The 15713-nt window shown below is 36.8% G+C and overlaps 1 protein-coding gene across 3 annotated transcripts in view; it reads left to right on the top strand.

Moving 5' to 3' along the window:
* GLIS3 (GLIS family zinc finger 3) overlaps positions 1 to 15713 on the top strand; it is a 486424-nt gene that overhangs the window by 356887 nt on the left and 113824 nt on the right. For all 3 annotated transcript variants that reach the window (XR_013170469.1, XM_077148286.1, XM_077148285.1), the window contains one exon: positions 12428 to 12589. Coding sequence is in view for 2 of the 3 variants with exons in the window: in XM_077148286.1 (XP_077004401.1) it covers positions 12428 to 12589 (162 nt within the window). In the remaining variant the exon portion in view is untranslated. The remainder of the gene's footprint in view (positions 1 to 12427; positions 12590 to 15713) is intronic.

Raw genomic sequence — 15713 nt, forward strand, 5'->3', positions numbered from 1 at the left:
GACAAACAGGTACCACCACCTGGCCAAGTTGACAGATGAACCTGACCATGACAATACCTAACAGACAAATATAAACACTTCATACAACAGCAGCAGAATACAACTTCATCTCTATTGTGTTTTCAGGATAGACCCTGTTAGCTCACAAGCCTCGATAAACTTGAAATCATATAATTCATCTTCTCCTACCACAATGAAATGAAGCTACAAATCAATGACAGAGGGAGAATTGGAAAATTCCCAAATATGTGGAAATTAAACAGCCTACTCTTTATTTCCTTGATTACTGAAATTTTTATTTTATTTTGATAAATGCAGTTTTACTGGGATATATTCACAGACCATATAATCATCCAAAGTATACAATCAGTGGATCCTAGTATCATGATAATTTTCTAGAACATTTGCATCACTCCAGAAAAAAAAAAGAAAAAGAAAAAACTTGTACACCCATTCCTCTCATCAACCACCTGTATTTCCATCCATGAACAGCCTACTCTTAAACAACCAATGGGCTAAAGAGGAAATCACAGGGGAAATTAGGAAATATCTTGAAGTGAATGAAAATGAATATACAACATTATAAAAACTTGTGAGGTACATTAAAGGTGATGTTGTAAAAGTTACTTACATTAAAAAAAAAAAGAAAGAGTTCACATTAGAGATCTTAATTTGAACCTGGAAAAACTAACAAGAGCAAATTAAACCCAAAGCAAGAAGAAGGAAGGAAATAACAAAAATTAAAGTAGAAATAAATGAAACAGAGAATAAAAACCAATAGAATCAACAAAACCAAAATTGGTTCTTTGAAAAGATCAACAAGATTAACAAATCTTTAGCTAACCTAACCAAAAAAAAAAAAGAGAAAGATCATCAATGATTAAAATCAGAAGTGAAAAGGAAGACTTTACTACCTACCCTACAGAAAGAAAGTGGACTATAAGAGAATACCATGAACAACTCCACATCAAAAAATTAGATAACTTAGATGAAATGGACAATGTACAAACTACTGCACTGGCTCAAAAAGAAATAGAAGATCAAAGTAAACCAACAACTACTTAATAGATTGAGTCAATAATCAAAAATCCAACAAAGAGAAGCCCAGAACCAGATGGCTTCATAGTGGAATTTTACCAAACATTCCAAAAAGAATTAACAGTAATCTTGCTCCAACTATTCCAGAGATTTGAAGAGGAAGGAACACTTCTTAACTCATTTTATGAGGCCGCTATCACCCTAATAACAAATCCAGATGAAGATATTACAAGAAAAAAAATTGCGAACAATTATCCCTCATGAATATAGATATGAAAATCCTCAGTAAAATACTAGGAACCAATCCAGAAGCACATTAAAAGAATTATACACCATGATCAAGGTATGTAAGGGTGGTTCAACATAAGAAAATCAATAAATGTAATACAAAATATTAACAGAATGAAGGAAAAAAGCACATCCCATCTCAGTTAAGGCAGAAAGGGCCTTTGACAAAATCCAGACACCTTATTAATAAAAACACTTAGAACACTAGGACATAATAAGGGGAAGGGGTGAGGGGTGTGGGGTGTACAAGTTTTTTCTTTTAGAGCATAATAAAAAGCATATATGAAAAACCTACAGCTAACTTCAGATTTAACAGTGAAAGAATGAAAGCTTTCCTTCTAAGAATAGAATCAAGATAAGGATATCTATTCTCACCTCTGTTATTCAACATTGTACTGGAATTTCCAGGCAAAATAGTTAGGCAAGAAAAAGAAATGAAAGGCATCCAGATTAGAGAGGAAGAAGTAAAACTTTCCGTAGTTGCAAATGACATCGTCATATATACTGAAACTCCTGAAAAATCCACAATAAAAGTCCTAGAGATAATAAATGAATTCAGCAAAGCGTCAGGGTATATGATCAACACCCCCAAATCAGTAGTGTTTCTGTACATTAGCAATGAACAATTGGAAGAAGAAACCAAGGGGAAAAAATCAATTTTCAATAGCAACTAAAAAGAATCAGATATCTAGAAATAAATTTAACCAGTGATGTAAAGGACTTTACACAGAAAACTACAAAACTGCTAAAAGATTATCAAAGAAGACCTAACTAAATGGAAGGACATTCTATATTGAGGTCTTAGAAAACTAAATATTAAGATTCTATTCTACTCAAAGGAATTTACAGAGTTCAAACAATCCTAATAAAAATTCCAACAGCTTTCTTTACAGAAATGGAAAAGGCAATGATCAAATTTATATGGGAGGGTAAAGGTCACTAATAGCCAAAACTTTCTTGAAAAACAAGAACGAAGTTGGAGGACTCACACTTAATACCAATCTTGAAACTTATTACAATGCCACAGTAATCAAAACAGCATGGTACTGGCCCAAGAACAAACATAGAGACCAATGGAATTGAATTGAGAGCTCAGGAATCAACTCCTACATTTGTGATTTTTAACAAGGAGTCAGAGACCACTCAACTGAGACAGAATAGTTTTCAACAAATGGTGCTACGAAATTGGATCTCCATTTGCAAAAAAAAAAGAGGTGGACCTCTATATCACACCATGTATAAATATATTAAACTATGTATCTGTATAACTGCTAGAAAAAAATATATAAAACTATGTATCTGTATAACTGCTATAAGAAAATATACACAAGCATCTTTAAGACCTTGCGTTAGACAATAGTTTCTTGAATTTGATACCCAAAGCCCAAGCAACAAAAGAAATAATAGATGAATGGGGCTTTGTCAAAACTAAAAATCTTTATGCCTCAAAGGAAACCTACACAAGGGGATAAAATATTTGGAAACCACATAACTGTTTAATATCTAGTATATGTGAAGAAGTCCTTCAACTCAATGACAAAAAGACAACCAACCCAGTTTAAAATGGGCAAAAGACTTGAATAGACATTTCTCCAAAGTGGATACACAGGTGGCTAAAAACACTTGAATAGATGCTGAACATCAATAGCCATTCAGGAAATGCAAATCAAAACCATGATGAGACACCATCCCCCACCCACGTTAGAATGGCTACTATTTAAAAAAAGGAGAAGAAAATTTTGGGGGGGGAGAGGATGTGGAGACAGTTTGACAGTTTCTCAGAAAGTTAAGTATAGAATTACCATGTGACCCAGCAATCCCGTATCTAGGGGCATATCCAAAAGATTTGAAAGGAGGGACTCAAACAGATGTTTGTGAATCAGTGGTCATGTCATTATTCGTAATTACCAAAAGATACACACAGCCCGCATGTCCACCAACCGATGACTGGAGGGAAAAAAATGTGGTATATACATACAACGGATTATTATTCAGCCATAAAAATGAATGAAGTTCTGGGACATGTGACAACATGGAAGAACCCTGAAGATACCATACTGAGTGAAATAAGTTAGACACGAAAGAACAAATATTGGGTAATCCCACTGATATGAAGTAATTAGAATAAGCAAACTCACAGAGTCAGAACCTTAAATACGGTTACCAGGGGACAGGGTGTGGGTAGGGAATCAGGAACTAAGGTTTAAAATATAGGGAGCTTCTGTCTAGAATCCTGTATTTTATGCATGATTGTTCTGTAAACCCACAACTTCTCTAAGAAAAAAATTAGTAAGACCCAGTCCCTTGTCCTCATAAAGCTCAGAATTCAACTGATGCCCTGCCATGTGACTGGAGAGGCAGTGGGAGAGGTGTGGTGGGCATGTGTGGGGAGTGTTCCATTATACCTCGGTAAAAGAGTTAAGGGAAGGCTGATTCACTGAGGAGGGGACATGGAGCTAAAGATCAATAGAACATCACTAGGCAAAGGCAGTAGCACATGCAAAGGCAAAGGAACAAAAAAGGAGCTTGCTGCTTAATTTGGGTAGATACAGCTCAGCTGGATTGCAACATGGGCGGGATGGATGGAAGATAGAGAGAAATGGACAGGCCTGATCATCTCCATGCTGAGTTGTGGTCTCTCTGGGACTGTCTTCTCTTCCCTTTCGTTGTTTCGACCTGTGGTCTCTCTTTCCTTTGTTCCAGTTTTTTCCACTTCTCCTTTCTTTTACTCCCTTAGTTCTTTTTCACGTCATATATTTTATGAAACTCAAAAATATATTTCTGAGCCAGAGGTTTTGAAGAAACTAGAGTTTGAGAGAGTGTTTCTGACATGAAAAAATATATATATATATAAGCATATCCCCTACAGTCTGAAGAATGTTTCCTCCGACTTCTCTCAGTTGCCTCACCTCCCTAAGGTTCACCTCACCTTTCATAGGATGAAAGTAATTTGAGGGTATTGGAGCAGATTTAAAATTTATTTAAAGTATATGTCTAGCTCCTGAAATGTATTGTGAATACAGCAGAAGTGGACTTGAGCCTGATGTTTTTTTTTGTGTTATCCACAGAGCCTAGTTGAAAAGCAGAGAATGGGGGACACTCAGTATGCACACAATCCATTTGTAGGGTAGAGAATTGGTTACATAGGATATAGAGTTTGAAAGAATTGTTTTAATTAGAGTAACAAAACACCTGAAGAATGCTTTAATTTGTGTGCTTTGTATGTGCTTCATAGAAATACTGTGCTTATGCAGATATCTGTATATTGAATTATATCTGGCTATGTGGTAGACAAAAACACAGGTATGCAAAAAATTAAGTGATTTGACTTCTTTTAGGTATATTTGTGGAAGACTAATTATGTGGCCATAGATTTGCCTTGCTGGTATGTAATAAAATGTATTTATTGAGGTCTGACCATGCACCCCTGAAGTATATATGGTTTAGTGGCTGTATATTCACAGATTGCATATAGTAATAAAAAATAAATCAGACAACTAACATATTGTTGTGTTTGCCCTGCCCATGACAACCAATGTGATTATTTAGTCCCCTCACAGAAAGAGCTATTTGCTTTTAAAACATAGTTTTCTGGCATTGTATTTACACAGCATGAATAATATATGAGACCTTATATTTGTTGAATGGCTGGAGAGAGCCATAGGACATGTCTTAATTATCAGTGTTGCACTAGGCTGTATTCTCTTTCCCAGTTATGAATATAATGCCCACGATGATGTTCATTTGTCCCCGGCTCCTTTCAATTGTTATAAACCAGACATTTTGATAGTCTCCATGAAAATTTAATATGGTTCAAATGTTGGCGCAGAAATAACACACTTCTCTCTACGTCTTCATGTGGATTCTCAAAAATAGCTTGCCATTTTTTTTAAGCTGAACTTTCCTTTATTTTGCAATCTCACTTGGAGTACTTTAAGAATCAACAGCTACTTCTGCTCATGACCCAAAATGTTAAAGAGCAATGGTTTGCCTTAAACCAAAACAAAATGCGTACCTCCTGCCCATTTAGGTAACCTTTGTTTTATGCAGATTTCTTAATCAAAACCAAGAAGCACAACAAGCCAGGAAGTTGTATTTATGAGCTAGTTTATGGTTTAATGTTGTATACAGAATTGTAAGGAAAAACACAGTAACTGGGGTTTCTTTATTACAGTTTAGGAAAACATTACAGAAGGGGTTTTATACTAATTCTACAAAACTTTTAATACTTTCAGAAAATCGGGACCACTGAGAACTGTATTCCACTTCAAAACACCAGATGTACTTGGCCCACATTCGAGTGATTGACCACTGGAGGCCAAGGGGTCAGGGTTTCTCCCCTCTTCCAGCACCACAGCCACACTGAGGGGCATGGAAACGTTGAAGGCTGCCATAGGAAATGCAAGCGCACATCTATTTAGATAGTTGGAATCTGTGGAACATCAGTTTGGGGTGCACCCATTTCCCTGGACTTTAGAAGGGAAATATTATATTAACCAGGGAAAAGCCTACCTCAACTTTAAGTCCTTTGTCAATAAGACCACTATTACTCTGGGTAGAACCTTTGAGATGTTATAAAATCAGATGTTACCTTCTAGCAACCCAGTGGAAGAACTCAGAAGTTCACAGGTATATTGTCCTGTTGTGGACGAGAGGGTCAGTGGACTGAAAACACAAGTGAATCACAAAGCAAGAACTCACAGAGACTTGTTATCCATCCTCATTATGGGATTCTTAGTCTGAATGAAATCCACAGCTGGAGGAATTCCATATCACTCAGAGTAATGAATTCATGAACAAGATAGTTTTTTAAAGCCTCAAAATAGTCGAATTATTTCCTTTTTCTTCCTTTATGTAACACTTCTTACAAGCTGATGTGGTAAATATTAAGATTTGCTGGAGCACCCAGCAATAGAAAGGATGCACTGGAAACTGAACCACAGAGTGGCACGAGGCGAGCCATATGTCCAAAAGTGAATTAAACTAAACGAGAAACAAGATCAGATGGCCCCAATGTGCTTTTGCAATCTTTCTGTTTTGATTCTTTGTCCTTTTTTTCTGACTTCTCTTCTGCCTTTTTTTTTTCCAGACAACACTTTCTGTTGTCTTCCAAACTTAAATTTTAAAATTAGATTTTACTGTTCTACAGTGTAAGGATAAAGCTGCCAACAGATTGGCTCATCAAAGCAAGCCCTTTCTTTATTCTTTTATTCTTTCTCTGTTTCTTTATTTTATTTCTTCTTCTTTTTTTAATCCCACCAAACTATGCATTTTCAACATCAGCACTAAAAAGTTGCTTCTCAAAGGATGGTCTTTTCAAACATTCAACATTTAGATGTATTACCTAAGAAATTGTGAGAAAAGCAAGAACCCAGGCCCTACTCTAGACCAACTGTATCAGAATGTGCATTTTAACAAGTTCCACAAGCGATTCATGTGGACATAAATTTGGGAAGCACTACCCTACAAAGGAAACTTCTAGAACCAAAGTACAACTGAATACCTGTGCCAGATTTCTCCTCTCCACTCAGGTATGTGGGGTGGCCCTCTCTTCCTGAGTCAGGAAAAGAGCAGTCTTTCAATTATGCCTTTGGAAGGTATACCCTTGGTGCAAATAGACTTGAACTCTTGGACTCACTGTGGAAGTCACTTTGTATCCACAGCATTAGAAATATTTGCTGACCTTTCCACCAATGCCTTTCATCTCCGCTGTCTTTGGGCTGTGTGTGGAGACGTAAACTAGCATGTAATTCATCACTCAATCCCTACGCTGCTCAGCATATCATAGCATCAGCCATGACTAATGGGATTAATTGGTCTTGATGATGAAATCGTAAAAGCATATACCTCCAAGGGTTGTAAACACTGAGCGTAATTGAAATCAAATGTATGTTTTAAAAAAAATATGTCCAGCATCATAGACTCCTTTTTGTTTGGGTTTTGTTGACCTTAGCAATGATATCAAAACCTGATCAGGAAAGGTTTGCTGTTATTATTGCTTTGAATATGAACTTATGCTTCTTGGCACTCTCAGTAGCTGATTAGGGGAGGGAGTGATATTCTACTTGATTATTGGTTATACATCTGGAATAAATCCTATTTTAATGGTGTCTAATGAGCCTTTCATTTCTAGAACCTTACACAAAAGCCTCTAATAGAAAGAGAAAGTAATATTTCAAAGGCCATCTCAATGCCACCTAATGTCAACAATTTGTAATCAAGCCAATATAGAGAGATGATGATTACAGTCCAGTTGTGATTCTTTAAGTATGAAATAATCTCCTAAATTAGCAAAATGGCTCAAGCTAAGTTACTCTTGGTTTGAGGCAATTTACACTTTTAATCAAAGTTTGTTATTTGGAAACAGCTTCGGAGTTAAAGAGATTTTATCACAGTGAGGCTTCATGCAATGCAGTATATTCAAAACCCATGAGATTTCAAGTTCTGTCACTTACAGTTTCATGCATTGTTCTTACAATTTCTGTAAAGCCACTAAGCCCGCAGCGGAGAATGTTGGCTCCCTTTCAGTACTTTTTCTCAGCAGGAAGATGTATTGGGCAGTGGAAATTCATAATATGTTATGGTCAGGAGGCCACTGAGGGAACTTGTGGACATGTCTGTTTCAAAACCAGACATCTGCCTAACAAAAGATTAAAAAGTTGAAGATTAAAGAACCTCTGGTACCTGCCATAGAGAATAGTATTCCGGGGTTGTATCCCTTTGCCAGGCAAATGCAAATAGCTATGCCCTATCTTGGAATGTAACTGTGTACTTCCTTCACTCTGGATCTGCAGCTAGTCCATGTGGCTCTTGTCTGAATTAGAAATGGGTGAATTCTGCAAGACACTTCTCTAAGAAAATCTTTGTACAAAATGTTCAAACCTACCATGATGACCATGTGGATGGTATTCCTTAACACACCAGCTCTCACATCAGCATCTCTTGGAGGGCTTGTAAAACTTAGAATCTTCAGGGTTCTGATTCAGCAGTTCTGGGATAGGATCAGAGAGTTTGTTTCTGACAAGTTCTGAGGTGCTCATGCCACTGCTGGTGGTCTGGGAACCAGAGGTCTGGGAACTATTTCTAAAGTTTATCAGTATGAAACCTGCCAGCCATATGCACTGACCCAGCTTCCATGTTCACCTGTGACATTTGAGTTTCATTCATCTAGTTCCTTCAAATGTGTAACACATGCCGTACTCATAGGGCTCACTCAATGTTTGTTTAGGGACAAAAAGAATATTATTTAGACAAAATATGCTTAGCAAGGAGTTTGATGCAGAATAAATACTCAGTGAATACCACACCCTTTTCCCACCTCCCCACCCCCAACATGGCCTCCCTGCATTTGTCTCTCTTTTGTGTTGTTTTTCCTCCTTCTGCGTCACTTTTGGACTCTGAAAGTTTGTTGGTTTGCTTGTTGGTTTTCTCTTGGCTGCCCATGCACAGCCTGTTTCTGAACCACAATTCTGATCCAGTTGTGTGTCACCAGGCCTTGAGTTCATGATTCTGCAGCCAGTCTGGAAAGGAGAGGACCCAAGACTCAGACATTGGTTAGATTTTATGTGAGGGTTAGTTGATGGCAGTGACACAAGCAGTCAGGTGACAACTTGGTCGTTAGATACAAAGATGAACTTTGCACTGTAGGAACCGTGATGAGAAAGCATCTGGCCAAACCCAAGAAATCTCTCCACCTGATAGTTGCTTCCCTTCCCTGAGATGTTCACTTACACGATGAGATACACTCATTAAGGATTTGGAAAACATGGAAAAGTGAAAAGAAGGAAAGAAAGTCATCCCTTTGTCCAAATACCCAAAGAATCAGTTTTGGTCTATTTTGTAACAGCCTTCTGTAGGTCTACCAAAATGTTATTTTTAATGTATTTGTGTTTCATTGAACATATGAATACAGGGATAAAACTGCCTGAAAGAGAAGACGTTCTTGTGTGAAATTGTCATTCATAATGATTCATGATAATGAATCATCATAATGATTCATTATAAAATGGTTTGCTTTCAGGTTTCATCCAGATGCCATCAGAGGAATGAATAACACCTCCTTCCTAGTTTCACAGGATCATTAGTATGGCAAATTCAATCAAGTATGGTGCCCTCCACACTCATGGGATGACTTGGGTGTCAGACCCTAGAGAGCCATTTGCCAGCTCTCTAGTGCCCGATCTCTGTTGTTTTGGGTTCATAGTTTCTCCAAGTCGGTTTCTTCAATGAGAGTGGGTGGTGTGTATTCTGAGTCTCTGCACATATGAAATTGCTTTTCTCCTACCTTTATTCATATGGCTCAATGGAGTCAATCCTTCATTCTTTTTTAAAAAAAACAACAACTTTTTTTATTGTATAATATAACATATATACAAAGCAAAGAAGGGCAAAAGCAAAGTTTTCAAAGCACTCTTCAACAAGTAGTTACAGGAGAGATCTTAGAGTTTGTCATAGGCTGCCATACCATCATCTCAGATTAAACACTCCACTCTTAATCTTTCCCCCTGAAAATGCTGTGATACTGCTCTATTGTCTTTCGGCAATTCTGCTGTTGTTGCAGAAGAAACATCTGATGTCAGCTGGGTTTTCGCTATTTCATAGGTTAACGTTTTGTTGTCGTTTTCACTTTGGGTGCTCATATGTTTTTCCATAAAAATGGTTAGGATATTCCAAGATCTGATCGGCTTTTCACTGATTTGCTTGGAATGCAGCAAGCCCTTTGTCTCTGTTAAAAATAATAATGACAATTAGCTGACTTTTTTGTGTGTTTGTTTGTTTTTGCACGGGCAGGCACCAGACATTGAACCCTGGTCTCTGGCGTGGCAGGCGAGAATTCTGCCACTGAGCCACCATCACAGTGCCCTTAGCTGACTTTTTTAATTGGACATTTTGCTGGATATTTAACTATAAAGACCTTAGAAACTCTAGTATCTTTAGTTTATTTCTGATCAAACGGACAATTTGAATTAGTTCTGGGACACACCAGGGAGCTTAGAATCACTCTGTGGTAGATCGGTGTTCTTTAGTTTGGTACTGGTGGTCTTTAGTTTGGTACTCACAGAAATCTCATTTATCTGTGGTAATGTGGTGCTACACTCCCACCTGGGTGTCAAAACAACGTGGCCTTTTCTCTAACCGAGGTCTGTGTTGGCTATGGAACGGAGACAGTACTGGGGTCTGCCCAGGTCTGGTTATATACCTTTGGTCCTGGCCCCAGAATGGAATCCACTCTACAGAAAAAGCCTTACTAGAGACTCTGCTCCAGGGTTGGCATATCAAAAGCCACAAATACTCATTTCAGACCTAAATGTGGTCTACCAGGCGATTCCAAATTAAATAAACTGAGTTCCAGGAGTTTGCTCTGAATCATCTTTCAGAAAGAACCTTGAAAATAGAGGCTTGGTCAGCAGGGGCCTCTTAGCTATGAATCGAGGGTTAACTTTGAGTCCTTTTTTCTTCAGATTTGAGACCTGCTGGAAGACCCGAGGAAATGAACTGCTTACCTCTCCTCTCGCTCTCGCCCTTCTGCCAAAAACGACACAGCATTATATGCCTTTCACTCTGCTGAAAAAGTAGTTGGCTTCGTCAGCAATTGTCTTCTGTTCAGACTAAATTTATTTTATGTGAAATAGAAATCAGGAAAACACCAAAATTATTTTAAGCAAAATATCAAAATTGAAATAAACTAACATATGTCTGTGAAACATGTATAACTCTCAATCAAAAATAAGTGCAACTTTCATAAATCTCTTAAAATACTCCAGCATGCAAAATCTGGACAACTTAAATAGATGGAGTTATGGCATGGTTGATGATTCTTTCTACTTAGTTCATCCTTTATTTAAAGATGAAAGTTAGAATAAGCAGTAGCTGGTCAGTTCTAGATCAGTTGATGAATAAAGCTCTCTTCTATCTACTGTAATAAATAAGAGAACCAGGGAGCTCCATGAAATTTCTTTCTGTGAGCTCAAGTTATATCCACTAATTTTGAGCAGAAACCACCTTAGCATTCTCTTCTAATCCTGAATTCTCTACTACCTACAGGTACGCCTATACTCCTTTCTAAGAAATGAGCTTTCTTAACTGTTTTAATTATATTACGCTTTGTTTCTGGTAGTTTTTTTTTTTTTTTCCCCATATTTCTAAGTTTCCCTTCCAGTGGGAACTCAAATGGGATTAAATTTATCTAAGTAACATCAGTATTTTGGGGTCTAGCACCAAAGAGAGAGTTAAAAAATAAATCCCTTCCTCACCTTTATGTTTCATATATACTTTCTCCAACATATTTTCTTCATTAGAGTGCTACTTCAAGGATAAGAATCACTTTGACACTATAATAGTAATTGATACTTTACCCACAAAAGACATTAGGTAAATATCACCATCAGTAAGTATTATGGAGAAACCATTGAAGCATCTATTGAAATCTGCAGCCTTTCATTTTCAGTTCTTTTATTCATGAATTCAATAACAAAATTTCTAACGAAGAAAAAAAAAACAAAATACTTTATCTCCTTAGGCTTGGCATTGCCTTATATGTTAACAAGGTCCCTCTTTTGGGAGTTGAAAAACCCCTAAGAATATGGATAGGAAGTTAATGATTATATAGATCTAACAGATTCCTTTTTGTTTGTTTGGGCCCTTGGATATTCAATTTGCCTCTTTTTCTCATCTATTTCTCTGATTTTCTTGTGAGTTTATTAGTTGTCAGAAAGTTTCTTCCTTCCTGGTTCCTTCACTTTAGACCAATTTGGAAATGGAAAAGTGTGTTAATTTTTTAATAAATCTTTAAGACATGCATTACTGTATTTTTATTAACAGAGCCAGATGGCTCACAGCAAATTTTCTCTGACGTAAGTAATCACAGAAATCAGTTTGGAACCCAAATCTGGTACAAAAAGTGGCATGTATATTCAGTGGAGAAATGCAGTTCACATAAATATATGGATATTTTTAGAAGCAATGTTTGTTACTGTTTGGATTTCATTTTATTTTATTGTTTTCAGCAAAGTACAAACTAAGGACATTTTCTCTTTCCTTTTCCCCACACCCCAGCCTCCAAGTTCCTTCTCAACAACCAAAAATCGTTCTCTTTTTGCAGTTTGAAGGTTGCAAGAAGGCCTTTTCAAGGCTCGAGAATCTCAAGATTCACCTGCGGAGTCACACAGGCGAGAAGCCGTACTTGTGCCAGCACCCAGGCTGTCAGAAGGCGTTCAGTAACTCCAGTGACCGTGCCAAGCACCAGCGGACACATCTGGACACTGTAAGAATGGCAGGAACTTTGCACCTTTCAGCCAGAACCCACTGTGTGAGAAAATGCCCCTTCTATGGTGGGACGGCGAAGGCATTTGCTTTCTGGTCTCAGATTACATGGACAGTGCCAAGGGCTCCTGGGAAAGGGCCAGGAGGGGTCATGACTGGCTGGTTCCCTGTTTCTCTGGTATCATAAGTCAACCTAAATACTGCAACTACCTGGAGCAAAAGTGTTCATCTGTCACCTCTGTGTCTATAGCAAAGGCAGTTTAGGGGAGAATAAGCACTGAAGATTGGGCACTAAAATAAATGTTCGATATCAAGACGTACTAAAATTGGTGGCATATACTAACGCTACAAAATGAAGCATTTATTTTTTCTTACCTGGACTCTTCTCTTTTTAACCTAAGAATTTTACGGCTGGCATGGTTTTCAAGAATGTATCTGGCCTTTTGCTTTAGAAACTACCTGATATTTTCACTTTCAAGCATTTTAAAAACAATCAGTGAATCATTCTCAAGGATTCAATTTCATAATGCTTCCTATGTATTAATAGCCACATATTCTTTGACATAAACCCTATGAAAACCATTGCTTTTCATTATTGTACCCTTGACTCTCTTGATGCTGGATCATTTTGCTCTTTTACAAATGCTTTTTCTATGCCTCTTTTATTTTCTCAATTATGCTGATGATTTTATTTTGCATTTCTCAGGTTTTGATGCTGTTTTTCCTTATATGAAGCCAAGTAGAATATACGTAATTTCACTTCACGTAGCAAAGCCACTGGTATAAATGTATTATACACATCACAGATCTCTTACCCCACGCTCTTGCAAATAATGTATTCATGACAGTACTTTTTCAGCATTAACATTCTGATGTCTATTATTAAACTACACCAGAGTTTGAATTTTGAAAAGATACTGTTATTTCTACACACCTTCCCTTGCATATTTAAAATTCTTCTGATGTTATAGTTGACACAGTTATTAACTTTTAGTATTAGTCTCTATTAGTAATACTGATAGAATTCAGTTTAGCTATATGCCACATAATCTTTCTAAACAGAATTATCTCATAATATACATAAATGTGGCGGTTCCTAGAGATTTGCCCAGTAAATATCGGAAATATAAATTAGAGCAATATATGTGTAAAATGGACACTTTCTGTTCCCACTGAATTGAATTTAGTTGATTTCAAGACCCAACCGAATATTAAACGAATATATTTGATGAATAAACAGGATTTTGAAAAGGTATTAAAAATGAAATTATGCTATAATGCCCTATTTTATTGTGTCTAGAGTAATGTGGTCTTGGTAGAAGCCAATGCATTTTCCAATTTGTCATTAAACTTTCTCATGGAAGAATGAACATTCAAGAGACAGGATTGTCTTGAGAAATTGCTTCTACTCTGGCTTAGTTATCTGTAGTTTTAAAGAACTATTGTGAGGCTAAATGTTAAGGTTCTACAATACCCTTCTTTGCTTAGAGCTAATTTTAGCTAATCAAACTAACAGCGTTTTCCATAACCATTTTGGAATTTTAAAAAATTCTCTCTTTAAATCTTTAGGAAAGCTACCCGATACTTTTATGATTTAACTCAATGCAATGGCTCTTTATGCTCAGTTATTTTTATTGTTTTGGAAAAAAACTTCTCTGTTAAATCTTTCAAAGCCATCAGTTCTCATTTAAGATCAAACTACCTCCTGTTTAATTTTTTTATACTGTATTTAACAAATTGGTAAGCTGTTTTAAAATCGTATAGAAATTAAACATTTGTTTTATAAGGCAAACTGTAGTTGCTTAAAAACTCTGTGATTTAAATTTAGGTTTGTGTCTGCTTTTATAAGCACTCTTTGTGATAATGGTGCTAGACTTTTGGATAAGGCATATTTCTTCCACTAAATGGATAACTTTGTAACTGGTCTTCCCATAAAGATTACCGAGTTCAGAATTCTTATTCTGAAAAGTTGTTATTAATTCATTTCTCTATATCTTAAAAGGAGAAATAATCTTACAATACAGAAAGAAAATAATGAAAAATATACTGATAAAGCATAGCAAGCCATTGAAGTCCAGGTAATCCAAGATAATATAACCAGTATGCCAGTGTTGCTTGGACCAGCCCTGAACATTGCTATTTTGGCATGCTGATCCCAGGTGACTGACAGCAAAGGGGAAGAGTGAAGGCCAGGTAGGAAGAATGAGAACAACTCAAAATCAGATACAAATAACATTACTTATTTCTTATCATTCCAACCCCCAAATAATAACAATGTCAATAACAGTAATAATAATGGCATTGGTTTGTATAATGTTTTCCTAGTCACACAGCCGTTTTACGTGCAGATCATGAGTGCACGAGGTCATAGTGGGATGGCCAGTAGAGCTGTCGGCAGGGTGCTTTCTTAAAGTCAGACTAGGAAGGCTAGTGCAGGAAAGCTAGGTGAACTCAGAAAGGACTCCAGGTAAAAGAAAATCTTTGCTTATTTCAAGAAAACTCATTGGCAAGTGACTACAGCCTGTAATTGGCCCACCTGTTTGTAAAAATGGTGAGGTATTGACCCTGGTTCATCTGTTGTTCATTGTTAGGTCCCTAAGGGGTAACACAGTGCCTAGCACATCATGGAAAGATAAGAGCTGTTTGGTGATTCAGTTAGTCAATCAATGAACAAACACATCGGATAATCAAATTAGGTGTGTCAAATTAAATTTTATGTTCGTGACTGCCTGGTCTTGGAATCAAAATGATAAAAAAATAAAAGAGAGAGTAAAGTGTAAATATGGCTTTCAGCAGGGCAAATAATATAATCCACGTGCTTGTTGGTTTACAAAATGGCAAGTATGCACGTGAAAACAGGAGCAAAATATAAACAGTAAAAAATAAATATGGATTCTTTTTTTTGCTGTTGTTAGTAGGATAGCCGGTTTAGAAAAAGGCTTTCAGTTTTCTTCCATATATTTCACATCCTGTAGGCACAGCTCCAGGATCTCACCTGAGATACTGAGAGGATGAGGAACTATTCATACATCTTATAATTAATCCTGTGATTTTTTTTTTCATTTCTTAGAATAAGCAGAGTTTTAAACTCTTGCTATAAATTTTGCCATTACAGTAGATGCTGA

This window comes from Tamandua tetradactyla, chromosome 2 (genome assembly GCF_023851605.1).
Source record: "Tamandua tetradactyla isolate mTamTet1 chromosome 2, mTamTet1.pri, whole genome shotgun sequence".
NCBI classification, from domain to species: domain Eukaryota; kingdom Metazoa; phylum Chordata; class Mammalia; order Pilosa; family Myrmecophagidae; genus Tamandua; species Tamandua tetradactyla.